This window comes from Nycticebus coucang, chromosome 15, assembly GCF_027406575.1.
Source record: "Nycticebus coucang isolate mNycCou1 chromosome 15, mNycCou1.pri, whole genome shotgun sequence".
NCBI lineage: Eukaryota > Metazoa > Chordata > Mammalia > Primates > Lorisidae > Nycticebus > Nycticebus coucang.
In genome coordinates this window covers 15,950,547-15,967,138 of record NC_069794.1, presented here as the reverse complement: position 1 = coordinate 15,967,138, position 16,592 = coordinate 15,950,547, and the positions used below count along the sequence as shown (strand labels likewise).

Genomic DNA, 16,592 nt, shown 5'->3' with positions numbered 1-16,592 from the left:
CAAGAAGAGGAACCAACAGAAAAATGCTGGCAACATGAAAAACCAGAACAGAGCAATACCCACAACAGATCCTGAGGTAGCTACTGCAGAGGATTCCACCTATGAAGAATGGACCCTTAATGAATCCCAAACAATTAAAAAATAAACAAAAGAATTAATGGAAATGACACAAAGGGAATTTACAATAACAAAGGCAAAAACAATAAAGGGAATTGACAAGAAAGTGGAAAAACAAAACAAAACAATGGATAAAAGATATGAAGAATATAGAAAGGATATGGCAGAGCTTAAGGACTTAAAGGAGTTTTCAGGGAACTTAAAGATGCAGTAGAAAGGTATCAATAACAGATTATACAAGGAGAAGACAGACTTTCAGAGCTAGAGAAAAAAGCTCTTGAACTAACACAGGCAGTTAAAGAGGCAGAAAGAAGAGACAGAAAGCAGAATATTCACTCAGAGAATTATGGGACTTCACACAATGTTCAAACATATGAATTACAGGGATTCCTGAAGGGGAAGAAGAATTTCCCAAAAGAATGGAAGTCCTACAGAAGGATATCATAAATGAAAATTTCCCATGTTTCACTAAAGATTCTGGAACACTCCTTTTAGAGGGATAGTGAACCATGGGTCATCTCAACATAAACACAGCATCTCTAAGATACATTGTAATGGATCTTTCTGTCCAAAGTCAAGACAAAAGAGAAAATTCTCCAAGCAGCAGGAATAAGTGCCAAATGATGTACAGGGGCAAATCCATCAGTGTGACAGTGGATTTCTCAGGTGAAACTTTCCAAGCCAGAAGAGAATGGTCATCTACTTTTAATGTTCTTAAACAAAATAATTTTTAGCCCAGAATTTTGTATCCCACTAAACCAGTGGTTCTCAACCTTCCTAATGCCACAACCCTTTAATATATAGTTCCTGTGGATCATGACCCACACGTTGAGAACCGATGCACTAAACTAAGCTTCAAAATCAATGGGGAATTAAAACCTTTTACTGATGTGCAAGCATTAAGGAAATACACCACAGGGAAATACTTAGAACTGTTCTCCATACTGATCAACACAATGGACCATGGAGAAGTAAACACCCAGAAACTTGAGGACAAAACCTAGCTTCCACAATGATGCAAAGGATAAAACTCAGTAACAATCTTTCACAAAATAAAATAAAACTTCACCATACGTATCAATTCTTTCAAATACAAGACAATGGTTTGAATTCCCCACTGAAGGGGCACAGGCTGGTTGACTGGATAAAAATGCACAAGCCATCCACATGCTGTCTCCAGGAAACACTGAACCTTGGAGGACAAATCAAGATTCAGGGTAAAGGGATGGAAAACAGTATTTCAGGCAAATGGAAATCAGAATAAAGGAGAGATCACAACCTTATTTTCAGATACAAGTGGATTTAAAGTAACTAACATTAAGAAAGACAAAGATGGTCACTTCATACTGATCAAGGGAACAATATAACAAAAGAACATTTCAATTCTAAGTATTTTTGCAACAACTTAAATGATCTCAGATTTATGAAACAGGACTTGATTGGTCTGAGCAATATGATACCCCTTAATAACATACTAGCTGGGGAATTTAACATCCCTCTGACAGATACTCTAAACAGAAACATATAATCTAAACAAAGATAGAAGGGATTTAAATGTGACCATAGAACAAATGGGATTAACAGACATATACAGAACACTCCATCCCAAAGTTACAAATACACATTCTTCTTGCCAGCTCATGGAACATACCCCAAAATAGATTGTATTCTAGGACATAAATCAAACCTCAACAAAATTAAAAGAATTGAAATTACACCTTGTCTATTTTCATACCACAAGGCAATACAGGTAGAACTCAACTCCAAAAAAAACTTTCATCTCTACACAAAAGCATGGAAATTAAACAACCTTATGCTTAATGACAGTTGGGTCAAGGAAGAGATAAAGGTGGAAATTGATAAATTCCTCAAACGTAACACAATGAAGGTACAAGGTACCAAAACCTGTGGAAGACTGCAAAAGCAGTCCTCAGAGGGAAATTTACTGCATTAGATGCCTATATCCAAAAAACAGAAAGAGAGCACATCAATAAACTAATAAAACACCTTAATGAAATGGAAAAGGAACAACAATCTAATCCCAAACCTAGCAGAAGAAAAAAAAAATAACTAAAATTAAATCAGAATAAAAGAAAGTGAAAATAAAAGGATCATTCCAAAAATTCATGAAACAGAAAGTTGGCTCTTCAAAAACATGAAATCAATAAACCTTTGTCAACATCATATATAAACAAAAAGTAAAATATCTAATAACCTCGATCAGAAATGAAAAAAGGGAATAACAGATATCACAGAGATACAAGAGATTATTTCTGACCACCACTATAAGAAACTGTATGCCCAGAATTTTGACAATATGGAGAAAATTGACCAATACCTGGAAGCACATCCTCTCCCTAGACTTAATCAAGAAGAAACGTAACTTTTGAACAGAGCAATATCAAACACTGAGATCAAAGAAACGATAAAAAAAATCTTCCAACAAAAGAATGCCCTGGACCAGATGGCTACATACCAAAATTCCATCAAATCTTCAGAAGAGCTTAAACCCATACTACATAAACTATTCTAAAACATTGAGAAGCAAGGAATCTTCCCTAACACCTTCTGTGAAGCAAACATCACCCTGATACCAAAACCAAGAAAAGACCCAACTAAAAAGGAGAACTACAGACCAATTTCACTAATTAATACTGATGTGAAAATAACAAAATCTTATCCAGATTTTAGGTTACAGCTACATGTTAGAAAAATTATAAATCATAATCAAGTAGGCTTCATCCAAGGGATGCAAGGTTTAACATATAAAAATCCATAAATTTAATTCACCATATCAACAGAAGCAAAAAAATAAAGACCATATGATCCTCTGAATAGATGCAGAGAAAGCATTGGATAAGATTCGATATCCTTTTCTAACAAGAACACTTAAGAAAATAGGCATAGGTGGTACATTTCTTAAAATGATTGAAGCCATCTGCAACAAACCCACAGCTAATACCATACTAAATGCAGTAAAACTGAAAGCTTTTCCACTTAGAACTGGAACCAGACAAGGATGTCCCTATTGCTACTACTATTCAACACAGTCCTGGAAGTTCTAGCCAATGAAATCAGGCAAGAGAAGGATATAAAGGAGATCCACATGGGGTAGAGGCAGTCAAACTCTCTTTGCTGATGATACGATCTTAGAGAACCCAAAGGCTCAACCACAAGACTCCTGGAAGTGATCAAAAATCAAAGTAACGGGGAGGGAGACAAGATGGCGGACTGAAGCCAGCTTTCAACAGAGGCTCCCGTCCAGAAGGAGAGTTAAAGGACAGGAATTTAGTAGGTGTCCTGGTGGACTTGAGCCTCACCAAGAGAGAAGGTTGAAGAACGTACATCAACACCGCTGAGGCAAGCTGTGATCACAAGGACGCAAACAAAAGGTACAAAATCCACCACCAGGCGGACGGGAGTCCCCCTCCCCCATGAGACCGGCTCAAGAGCCCCACTATTGAACAAGCAGGCAGAAATTAAAGGCCCTCCCACTACACTCCAGGGAGAGACCTTCTAAAAACTGGACCTACCTCCCCTACTGGGGTGCCGTGGCGTTCTCCTGCCAGACATAGGGCTGAATAAAACTTCGGGAATCCTTTGCCGGCAACCCTGAATCTTCGGCGCTCCCCTCCTGCCCACTGAGGTCTGGAGGCCTGTCCCCCAGGAATTCGGATCCTTGGGTGATTTCTCAAGGGGAGTGGACAGTCCCCGAGTTGCAACTGGTCAGCATTGACTCTGAGGCGCGCGAGTGAGGAGAGGGCACCGGGCTGAAGGGGAGTCACGCCTTGGCGGCACTTCCCTGCGGTGCAGTGCACCAACCCTCCCCAGGCAACATTACGGGGCACAAGACTGAATAAGACTCTAGCTTCCCCGCTGAGAGCTGAGAGCCCCTACTCTCACTCGGGGTCTGAGGGCCTATCCCCCCGGAGTTCGGATCCTTGGGTGATTTCTCCAGGGGAGTGCACAGTGCCTGAGCTGCGTCAGGTCAGCGCTGACTCTGGGACACGTGAGCGAGGAGAGGGCACTCTGCTGAGGGGAAATCAAGCCTTGGTGGCACTTCCCTGCGGTGCAGTGCAGGAGCCCTCCCCGGCCCGTAGTGTTGCGTAAAACTGAATGAAACTCTAGCTTCCCCCCCCCCACTCCCAATCGGGGTCTGGGGGCCCATCCCCCAACAGTTCTGATTCTTGGGGGATCTCTTGAGGGGTGTGGACCCAGCACAAACTGCCACCGCTCAGTGCTGACTCTGGGGCGCGGGACAGAGGAGAAAAGGGTCGCCTGAGTGCCCACACCAGAGCAGCAGTTCCCTGGAGGTAGATCAACAGCCGTTTTTTCTTTAACGGCAGAACGCTCACTTCTGGATATTCTCAGGCCACACCCCCTGTCTCCCTGGGCAACCAGAGGAGGCCACTGGTGAGCGGGGGATTTCCTGACACAGCTCACAAACCTGGGAAACTTCCAGGGCGGGCGACCCAGAGAGGTGTTCGAACGCAAATCTCCAGCAGCAAAGACGTTTGAACTCAAAACAGCCCGTCTTCTGTAGGCGATTTCGACAGGAACAGAGACAGAACCCTGCAAAGTTGTCTGTTCTGTTCTGTTCTGTTAGCAGCATCCATCAGGGACAGGGCTAAGCCTGAGTGAACACCTCCTTCCCATCACCTGCATCAAACACTCAAAGATGTCAGGCCCCATCTCCTCCTGCTAGATAGCGGCAGTCTGCGGGGGCCTGGCAGACTTCCTTGTGATTCAGGCAGGTGCAAACCCCTGGAGTGTCTGTTCACTGCAGGCAACTGGGTTAGCCATCTGCAGAGATACCAGTGACTGGGTCCGACGGAGGGGCAAAGTGGGGAAGGAGACGTCAACCTTCCTAGACTGCTCTGTTTGCTGGGTGGCTCCTCCTGACTCCACGCTGCACTGGAGTGAGCCATGTCAGAGGAGTCACCAGGCCCCTGTGATCCAGTTCCCAGAGACCGCTTGAACTCTCCCACCCGAGACAAGTGCCGATTGAGACAGCGGATTTGGACCTTTTGAACTGGGCTAATAGACTGAGGACTTTTCAGGTGGTGCCCTGGGTGTGCGATTGTAGGAAGGTTTGATTCTCCTTTTCCAACTGGGGCCAGAGGTGGGCAGGCGGGGTGACTTAATTGCTGATTTTTCCACACAGCTGAGACTTCAAGCCAGAGTAGAAGTTGCAATAGGATCGAACAGAAACCAGCTGAAAGCAAGACAGAACCACTTTGCTCCACCACACCAGACAGGGCCCCAGTTTCTCAGGCCACAACACTGTACAGGCCCTCGATAAAACCCCAGGGGAAAAACCAAAGGGAGTAAAATAACCATGGGGCGGAATCAGCGGAAAAACTCTGGTAACATGAATAACCAGAATAGATCAACCCCCCCAAGAAAAGATACGGCAGATGTGATTGAAGATCCCATTCATAAACAACTGGCTGAAATGTCAGAAATCGAATTCAGAATTTGGATTGCAGACAAGATTAATAAAATAGAATTAGGAATTCGAGGAGAAATTCAAAAATTGTCTCGAGAATTTAACGAATTTAAAGACAAAACCACCAAAGACTTAGACACACTGAAGCAAGAACTTACAGCCCTCAAAGATATGAAAAATACAGTAGAATCCCTCAGTAACAGAATGGAGCAAGCAGAAGAAAGGATTTCTGACATTGAAGATAAAGTCTTCGAACGCTCCCAATCTCTCAAAGAGGAAGAGAAATGGAGAGCAAAAACGGATCACTCACTCAGAGAACTCTCAGATAATTCAAAAAAAAGCAACATAAGGATTATAGGAATTTCTGAGAATGATGAAGTCGCCTCCAAGGGCACAGAGGCCCTTCTGCATGAAATTATGAAAGAAAATTTTCCAGACATGCCTAGAGAATCTGAAATTCAGATAGCAGACAGCTTCAGAACCCCGGCACGATTCAACCCCAATAAGTCATCCCCCAGACATATCATAATTAGCTTCACTAAAGTTAACATGAAAGAGAAGATTCTCAAAGCAGCCCGGCGAAAGAAAACTATAACGTACAAAGGTAAGAATATTAGAATAACTGCAGATCTCTCTGCTGAAACTTTTCAAGCAAGAAGAGGCTGGTCATCAACTTTTAATCTCCTAAAGCAAAAAAACTTTCAACCCAGGATCTTGTATCCAGCTAAACTGAGTTTCATCTATGATGGAGAAATTAAATACTTCAGTGACATTCATATGTTGAAAAAATTTGCCATAAGTAAACCAGCTCTTCAGGATGTTCTCAGACCTATCCTCCACAATGACCAACCCAATCCTATACCACAAAAGTAAACTCACTCAGAAACTTCGGATCAAACTTCAACTTCCACACTGGCGAAAGGATTAAAAATGTCCACTGGACCTTTGAAAAACTCGATACCCAAAATTCCACCAGACTTATCAATACTCTCCATCAATGTGAATGGCTTAAACTGTCCTCTAAAGAGACATAGGTTAGCTGACTGGAAACAAAAACTCAAGCCAGATATTTGTTGCATACAAGAGTCACATCTCAACTTAAAAGACAAATACAGACTCAGGGTGAAAGGATGGTCATCCATATTTCAGGCAAATGGTAATCAGAAAAAAGCAGGTGTTGCAATTTTATTTGCAGATGCAGTAGGCTTTAAACCATCAAAAGTAAGGAAGGACAAGAATGGTCACTTCATATTTGTTAAGGGTAATACTCAATATGATGAGATCTCAATTATTAATATCTATGCACCCAACCAGAATGCACCTCAATTTATAAGAGAAACTCTAACAGACATGAGCAACTTGATTTCCTCCAGCTCCATAATCGTCGGAGATTTCAACACTCCCTTGGCAGTGTTGGATCGATCCTCCAGAAAGAAGCTGAGCAAAGAAATCTTAGATTTAAACCTAACCATCCAATATTTAGATTTAGCAGACATCTACAGAACATTTCATCCCAACAAAACTGAATACACATACTTCTCATCAGCCCACGGAACTTACTCCAAAACTGACCACATTTTAGGTCACAAGTCTAACCTCAGTAAATTTAAAGGAATAGAAATTATTCCATGCATCTTCTCGGACCATCATGGAACAAAACTTGAATTGAGTAACAACAGGAATCTGCATACCCATACAAAAACATGGAAGTTAAATAACCTTATGCTGAATGATAGCTGGGTCAGAGATGAGATTAAGAAAGAAATCGCCAATTTTTTGGAACAAAACGACAATGAAGACACAAACTATCAGAACCTCTGGGACACTGCAAAGGCAGTTCTAAGAGGGAAATTTATAGCACTGCAAGCCTTCCTCAAGAGAACGGAAAGAGAGGAAGGTAACAACTTAATGGGACATCTCGCACAACTGGAAAAGGAAGAACATTCCAACCCCAAACCCAGTAGAAGAAAAGAAATAACCAAAATTAGAGCAGAATTAAATGAAATTGAAAACAAAAGAATAATACAACAGATCAATAAATCAAAAAGCTGGTTTTCTGAAAAGGTCAATAAAATAGATAAACCTCTGGCCAACCTAATCAGGAAAAAAAGAGTAAAATCTCTAATATCATCAATCAGAAACAACAAAGACGAAATAACCACAGACTCATCAGAAATCCAAAAAATCCTTAATGAATATTACAAGAAACTTTATTCTCAGAAATATGAAAATCTGAAGGAAATAGACCGATATTTGGAAGCGCGCCACCTTCCAAGACTTAACCAGAATCAAGTGGAAATGTTGAATAGACCCATATCAAGTTCAGACATAGCATCAACTATACAAAACCTCCCTAAAAAGAAAAGCCCGGGACCAGATGGTTTCACGTCAGAATTCTACCAAACCTTTAAAGAGGAATTAGTACCTATATTACTTAACCTGTTCCAAAATGTAGAAAAAGAAGGAAGACTACCCAACACGTTCTATGAAGCAAACATCACCCTGATCCCCAAACCAGGAAAAGACCCAACAAGAAAAGAAAATTATAGACCAATATCACTAATGAATATAGATGCAAAAATATTCAACAAGATCCTAACAAACAGAATCCAGCAACACATTAAACAAATTATACATCATGACCAAGTTGGTTCTATCCCAGGGTCTCAAGGTTGGTTCAATATACGTAAATCTATAAATGTAATTCAGCACATAAACAAATTAAAAAACAAAGACCATATGATTCTCTCCATTGATGCAGAAAAAGCTTTTGATAATATCCAGCATCCTTCATGATCAGAACACTCAAGAAAATTGGTCTAGAAGGGACTTTTCTTAAACTGATAGAGGCTATCTACAGCAAACCCACAGCCAATATCATATTGAATGGAGTTAAATTGGAATCATTTCCACTCAGATCAGGAACCAGACAAGGCTGCCCATTGTCTCCATTGCTTTTCAACATTGTAATGGAAGTTTTAGCCACCGCAATTAGGGAAGAAAAGGCGATCAAGGGTATCCATATAGGGTCAGAAGAGATCAAACTCTTGCTCTTCGCAGATGATATGATTGTGTATCTGGAAAACACTAGGGAATCTACTACAAAACTCCTAGAAGTGATCAAGGAATACAGCAGCGTCTCAGGTTACAAAATCAACATTCATAAATCAGTAGCCTTTATATACACCAACAACAGTCAAATTGAAAAAGCAGTTAAGGACTCTATCCCATTCACAGTAGTGCCAAAGAAGATGAAATATTTGGGAATTTACCTACAAAAGACGTGAAAGATCTCTATAAAGAGAACTATGAAACTCTAAGAAAAGAAATAGCTGAAAATGTTAACAAATGGAAAAACATACCATGCTCATGGCTGGGAAGAATCAACATTATCAAAATGTCCATACTACCCAAAGCAATATATAATTTCAACGCACTCCCTATTAAAGCTCCACTGTCATATTTTAAAGATCTTGAAAAAACATTACTTCGTTTTATATGGAATCAGAAAAAACCTCGAATAGCCAAGACATTACTCAGAAATAAAAACAAAACAGGAGGAATCACACTACCAGACCTCAGACTTTACTACAAATCGATAGTGATCAAAACAGCATGGTATTGGCACAAAAACAGAGAAGTAGATATCTGGAACAGAATAGAGAACCAAGAGATGAATCCAGCTACTTACTGCTATTTGATTTTTGACAAGCCAATGAAAAACATTCAGTGGGGAAAAGATTCCCTATTTAACAAATGGTGCTGGGTGAACTGGCTGGCAACCTGCAGAAGACTGAAATTGGACCCACACCTTTCACCATTAACTAAGATAGACTCTCATTGGATTAAAGATTTAAACTTAAAACATGAAACTATAAGGAGAATGCAGGGAAAACCCTTGAAGAAATTGGTTTGGGTGAGTATTTCATGAGGAGAACCCCCCGGGCAATTGAAGCAGCTTCAAAAATACACTACTGGGACTTGATCAAACTAAAAAGCTTCTGCACAGCTAAGAACACAGTAAGCAGAGCAAGCAGACAGCCCTCAGAATGGGAGAAGATATTTGCAGGGTATATCTCTGACAAAGGTTTAATAACCAGAATCCACAGAGAACTCAAACGCATCAGCAAGAAAAAAACAAGGGATCCCATCGCAGGCTGGGCAAGGGATTTGAAGAGAAACTTCTCTGAAGAAGACAGGCGAAAGGCCTTCAGACATATGAAAAAATGCTCATCATCTTTAATCATCAGAGAAATGCAAATCAAAACTACTTTGAGATATCATCTAACTCCAATGAGACTAGCCTATATCACAAAATCTCAAGACCAGAGATGTTGGCGTGGATGCGGAGAAAAGGGAACACTTCTGCACTGCTGGTGGGAATGCAAATTAATACATTCCTTTTGGAAAGATATATGGAGAACACTCAGAGATCTAAAAATAGATCTGCCATTCAATCCTGTAATTCCTCTGCTGGGCATATACCCAGAAGACCAAAAATCACAACATAACAAAGATATTTGTACCAGAATGTTTATTGCAGCCCAATTCATAATAGCTAAGTCATGGAAAAACCCAAGTGCCCATCAATCCACGAATGGATTAATAAATTGTGGTATATGTATACCATGGAATACTATGCAGCCTTAAGGAAAGATGGAGACTTTACCTCTTTCATGTTTACATGGATGGAGCTGGAACATATTCTTCTTAGTAAAGTATCCCAAGAATGGAAGAAAAAGTACCCAATGTACACAGCCCTACTATGAAACTAATTTGGGACTCTCACATGAAAGCTATAACCCAGCTACAACTTAACAATAGGGGGAAATGGGAAGGTGGGGTGGGTAGAGGGAGGGGGATCGGTGGGATCACACCTGTGGTGCATCTTACAGGGGTATTTGCGAAACTTGGTAAATGTAGAATGTAAATGTTTTGGCACAGTAACTGAGAAAACGCCAGAAAGGCTATGTTAACCACTGTGATAAAAATGTGTCAAATGGTTTATGAAGCGAGTGTATGATGCCCCATGATCATATTAATGTATACAGTTATGATTTAATTAAAAAAAAAAAAGAAATAAAGTTACAGCTATTGGCAAAAAATAAAAAAAAAAAATCAAAGTAACGTCTCAGGATATAAAATCAATGTGCACAAATCAGTAGCCTTTGTACATGCCAATAACAGCCAAGATGAGAAGCTAATCAAGGACACAATTCCCTCCACAGTAGCTTCAAAGAAAATGAAATACCTAGGAATATACCTAACAAAAGATGTGAAGGACCTCTACAAAGAGAATTATAAAACGCTAAGAAAAGAAATAGCAGAAGATATTACCAAATAGAAGAGCATACCATGATCCTGGCTGGGAAGAATCAACATTGTTAAAATGTCTATACTTTCAAAGCAATCTACAGATTCAATGCAATCGCCATTAAAATAACATCATCATCATACTTTGAAGAACTGGAAAAAATAGTTCTTTATTTTGTATGAAAATAGAAAAAACACTGTACAGCTAAGCAAATTTAGGGATAAAAGCAAAGCTGGAGGAATCACCCTATCAGACTTCAGGCTCTATTACAAGTCCACAGTGATCAAAACAGCATAGTATCAGCCCAAAAATGGAGACATACACATTAGGAATGGTATAGAAAACCAAGAGAGTAAACCAGTCTCTTACAGATATCTGATCTTTGATAAACCAAAAAAAAGCATACATTGGTGAAAAGTATATCTATTTAATAAATGGTGCTGGGAAAACTGGATAACAACAGGTAAAAGACTGAAACTGGACCTGTACTCTTCACCACTTACAAAAATGGATTCAAGATGGATAGAATATTTTAATCTAAGGCATCAAACAATAAAAATCCTAGAAGAAAGTGTGGGAATAACTCTTGATGTCAGCCTGGGGAAAAATTTTATGAAGGAGACATCCCCAGAAATTATAACAACAAAAATAAACAAACGGGACTTAAACTGAAAAGCTTCTGCATAGCTAAGGACACAACAATTAAAGCCAACAGATAGCTTTCAGAATGGGAAAAGATATTTGCATGTTTCAAATCTGACAAAGGTTTAATAACTAGGATCTATAGAGAACCCAAATTAATCAACAAAAAAGAGCAAATAATCCCATCTATCACAGAGAAAGAGACATGAACAGAACCTTCTCTGAGAATTACAGATGAATGGCCAACAATCATACAAAAAAATGCTCATGGTCCCTAGTCATCAGAAAAATGCAAATAAAAGCTACCCTGAGATACCACTTAATGCCAGTAAGAGTAGCCTGCATCACAAAGTCCTAAAGTTGCAGACACTGGCACAGTTGTAGAGAGAACACTTTTATACTCTTGGTGAAACTCTAAAGTCATACAGTCTCTTTGGAAAGACGTATGGCAAATCCTCAAAGAACTCAAAAAAATTAGATCTCCCATTTGTCCCTACAATCCCACTATCTACTTCTAGGTAGAAGTAAAATAATATTAATAATAATAATAATTTTATTATAAAGACATTTGCACTAGATTGTTTATCACAGCTCAATTTACAATCACCAAGATGTGGAAGCAACCTAAATGCCCATCAACTCAGGAATGAATTAACAAACATATATATGTATATCAGGCTTCCTCAAACTTTTTAAACAGGGGGCCAATTCACTGTCCCTCAGACCATTGGAGGGCCAGACTATAGTTTAAAAATAAAAACTATGAACAAATTCCTATGCACACTGCACATATCTTATTTTGAAGTAAAAAACAAACCGAGAACAAATACAATTCACACCGTCACATGAGGCCCACAGGCCATAGTTTGAGGACCCCTGATGTATACCAGGGAATACTACTCAGCCATAAAAAAGATATTGATCTTTACATCTTTTGTATTAACCTGGATGGTGTTGAATCATTCTTCTTAGTAAAGTATCACAAGAATGGGAAAGCAAATATCCAATGCACTCAATACTAATATGAAGCCAGTAAATGATCTAAGTCACACCAACATAAGAGAAAACCTTAATTCAATTCAATTGGGGGGAGGAAGAATGAGGGAGAGGTGAAAGGGGCGTTTGGGGTGCTCCCACTTACTGGAAATGATGTAGAGGTATATGGCACACCTTTTAGGTGTGGGACACAACTACAAGGGAGACTCTACTTAACAAATTCAAATATTGTGACCTGGTTGTTTGTACCCTCACATAACCTGAAATTTAAAAAAAATGTGGTACATTGTATTAATAGAATGAAGGACAAAAACGACATGATTGTCTCAACACGAATGATAAAATTCCGTATCCCATCAAGATAAAAATCCTCAAACAAGCCATAGAAGAGGCATCCCTCAAAATAATAAAGGCTATATATGACAAACCCGTAACAAACATATTTAATAAGAAAAAGTTAAAAGTATTTCCCTAAGAACTAGAACAAGACAAGGATGCCCACTTAATACCATTCTTCTTCAACACAGTCCTAGAAATCCTAGCCAGAGTAATCGAGAGAAAAAAATAAAAAGCAACCAAATTGAAAAAGAGAAAGTCATCTTGTCCTTTTTTGGCGATGATATGATCTTATATCTAGAAAACCCTAAGGATTCCACCACTCCACCAAAAAATTCTAAATTAATAAAAATTAAAGTTTCAGGATATACAATCATCGTACAGAATCAGTAGCATTTCTATATGTCAATTAACAATCCAGCTAAGAACAAAATCAAGACATCAATATCATTAATAATGGCTAAAAAAAAAACCTCCTGTGAATATATTTAACCAAACAATAAAATATTTTACAAGGAAAACCAAAAAAACATTTATGAAAGAAAATGTAGATGACACAAAAATGAAGGAACCATACTCCATTTTTCAATATACATCACATTTTTAAATATATAATGTCTTAGACTTTAAGTTTTTTATTTTTAGAAATTTCTATTTCAACTCTTCTCTCTTTATAAACTGCTTCTATCATTATAGGCTATTTTTAATTACCTTGAAGTAGCCTTCTTTAGCAGCTTTCTAATCTCATTAATTTTACAGGTGTGCTTCTTATGGATAACTACAAATGCATTACAACCATCTGGTGGTGGCTCATCAGCTGCAATCTAAGATTTCAAAGATTATATTTAGCTATAGCAGTTGATAATTATAATATGATTTAAAAAACTCACACATTACTTTGATTAAAATAACTCATCCACTACTATTAAGTTATTGCTCTAATTAAAGTAAAAAAATTATATGTGAATTGATTCTAAGAAATATTTTAACAAAATTAACTTTATCTTAGGAAATACGTGCTTCAAACTTATTGAAATTTTCTATTAAAATTATCATTATAAGTCATTTCAATGGTGATTTTCCTCATAATTTCCCAAATAATTATAACAAAAATATAATATATTCAATTATATTATAATCAATGGTAATAATAATATAATCTATGACAGGCTATGGAACCAAGTATTTTAAGTCTGTAGATCATTTTGAACCAAAGATATTTACATTAAATAGCTCTACGTACATTACCAGCATACCTCCTTGTCAAATAGTTTGGGTATTCTTACACACCTGCTGAAACATCTGAATAGCTGGAGAGTATGCCCTTATAGATAAAGCAAACTTTAAGAGGTTGATGTGTAAATTGTCTAAAAACTGTCCAGCTTTCTTCAGGATTAAGCTGTAATAAGAATAATCTGATTCTGTAAAAATAAATCAAAAGAAAATGATGTTAGTATTTTATATCCAACATGTTGGCACATCCCTTATCATAAAGCTAACTTAATCAATGTCATGTAATCATATCTTAAATGTGGTTATGGATAGTGTTAGAGAAAAATAGAAAATCAAGATCTCTGCTCTATTTTAACTTCATTTTGAATCTTTCAGTGATATCTAAGCAATCAATATGAGACCAGTTGAAATAATTTTGCAATTAAAATCTATTTGGAAATGCCAACATTTTAGACCAACTACTCACCTCAAGGTTGTGGAGTTAGAATACGAGGATAATATTATAGGCCCTACCTACACTTTAAGAGGAGATTAAGAATAACACAAAGTTAAATAATATGACTGTTAACAAATTTTAAAGTACATATACGAATAAATTCCACTGAGTTTCAGTGTAGACGGCTGCGTGTAATTAGTATGTCCAAAATAATTTAGAAGACAGAATTTGAACCAGACCTCCAAGAGTAAATGTCATCTTGTCTGCAACTTGTACAAACTAACCTGAGCTGTAGATTCCCTTCTCTTAAACCCATCTACAAAGATTTCAAAGACATAAAGGAGAGGGATGGGTCTTAGAATTTAATTTAAAAACTCTCCAACATCCCTAGCGAGACAGAGAATCACTTGAATTGGAGAGGGTAGAAAGTACTTCAGCCCAGAGCTGAAGGCAGCTTGATGGCACTAATGGAGATAAGCAGGGAGAGAACCTCAGTGCCATTTTACTTTCTCTGTATTTTCCTGGGTGTAATTATTGTATTAGTTGAACTTTAGCCATCAAGTCAGAAAACTGCAATGCCATTCTAGGGTCAGCCAGATGTGGTAAGGCTCTGAAGTCCATTTGGCATAGACATTCATAAATTCATAAATTGGCCCTTGGACATTCTGTGGTAATGTCTTCTCCTGCACATCTTGGTACTCAGTTACCAAATACAGAAACTTCTCACACAAAAGAGCAGAGTTGAACTGGATGCACAGCAATTCCCTATGAATCAGGGTTCCCTGATATGAAAAAAGGATGACAAAGGGGGTGTGGTTGAAATCAGACTGTAAGAAGAGAAACTCTTTCTGAGGAAAGATGTTTTGACTGGAAGGAGATATTTGGGGGGTGGTATGGAAAACTGAATTGTTTGTTGACTGCAAAACTGTTTACTACTTGATCCAAAAGGGCTGAGCCCTTGACTCTTAGTTCTTGTCTTTACTTCACCCTATTTAGGGTACAAGTGTTATCTGGCCATCCACATTGCCCTGTGGGGACTGGAGCTCAAGGAACCAGTGAAAATACATGGACATTATGGTTTTGCTTTTGATGTATGTAACGGAGTATTTTATCTCTGATCCAGGGGCCCCATGTCTTTTGTTAGGATCCATGAAACGAATCTGTTAGCTTTGCAAGTAGGGGAAAATCTTAGATAATTCACAGTACTTAACAGATTTGACAACAAAAAATGGAATGCTGACAAACACATGAATCTATGGAGAACAAAAGACCCAATTCATAGTTCAATTAACAGGATTTGAGGGAAGTCCTTGGGGACTGATAATAACAGTGATAAAACCCTACGATCAGGCAATGAGTAGTATTCCATTTTGTTGCTTTTTAATAAAGACAAAATGAAGAGAGGGTTACAAGCTGAGAAGTGGAAAATAAGTTCAAAAACACCCGTCCAAACAATGTCTTGGTAGCTCCTATGACTAAATTCCTTTTGTAGTCCCCATGCCAACTTTAGCTACTTTCAACGATGACAATAAAAAGTCTCAGAGTTTACTGCAGTTGATTCTGGCTGATATAAGGAAGCCATGGCTCACTCTGGTGACCTCCCTTGGGCAGTTATGAAGTCTGTTAGCTCTAATCCAAGGGTATCATATAGTCTGATTCCTGAAACTGTGACAAGCTAAGTTTTAAACTTGCAAGTAGGGTAAAAATCTCAGCCCCTTCACAATTCTTGACAAAAAACTCAGAAAAGAGGTGACCAAAACAACAGAGGGATATGAAAACATCTCTGAAAAAATAAAAGCAGAAAAAAATAGAAAAAAAAATACTGAATACTGTAGAATAAACTACAAGTAACATAAGCATAAAATAGGCACCATGGAAAACAGAGCAGGACAAATATAGAATACATGGGGGGAAGTGAGGAAAATGAAACAAACTAAAAGAGGAGAAGAGGGAAAAGAATTTAAGAGTAAATGAAAGACATACAAGTCAGGTAAAAAAATATCGATAATATGTATACTTGTAGCCCCAAAGGCAGAAAATCAAGGGGATAAAACAGAAGAATTACAGAA

General features: G+C 38.3%; 1 protein-coding gene across 1 annotated transcript in view; it reads right to left on the bottom strand.

Moving 5' to 3' along the window:
• Positions 1–16,592, bottom strand: part of UGGT2 (UDP-glucose glycoprotein glucosyltransferase 2) — a 236,260-nt gene that overhangs the window by 202,392 nt on the left and 17,276 nt on the right. Inside the window, exons 3-4 of the mRNA XM_053563306.1 lie at positions 14,145–14,275; positions 13,566–13,678 (exon numbers count right to left, since the gene is read on the bottom strand). Coding sequence (XP_053419281.1) covers positions 13,566–13,678; positions 14,145–14,275 — 244 coding nt within the window. The remainder of the gene's footprint in view (positions 1–13,565; positions 13,679–14,144; positions 14,276–16,592) is intronic.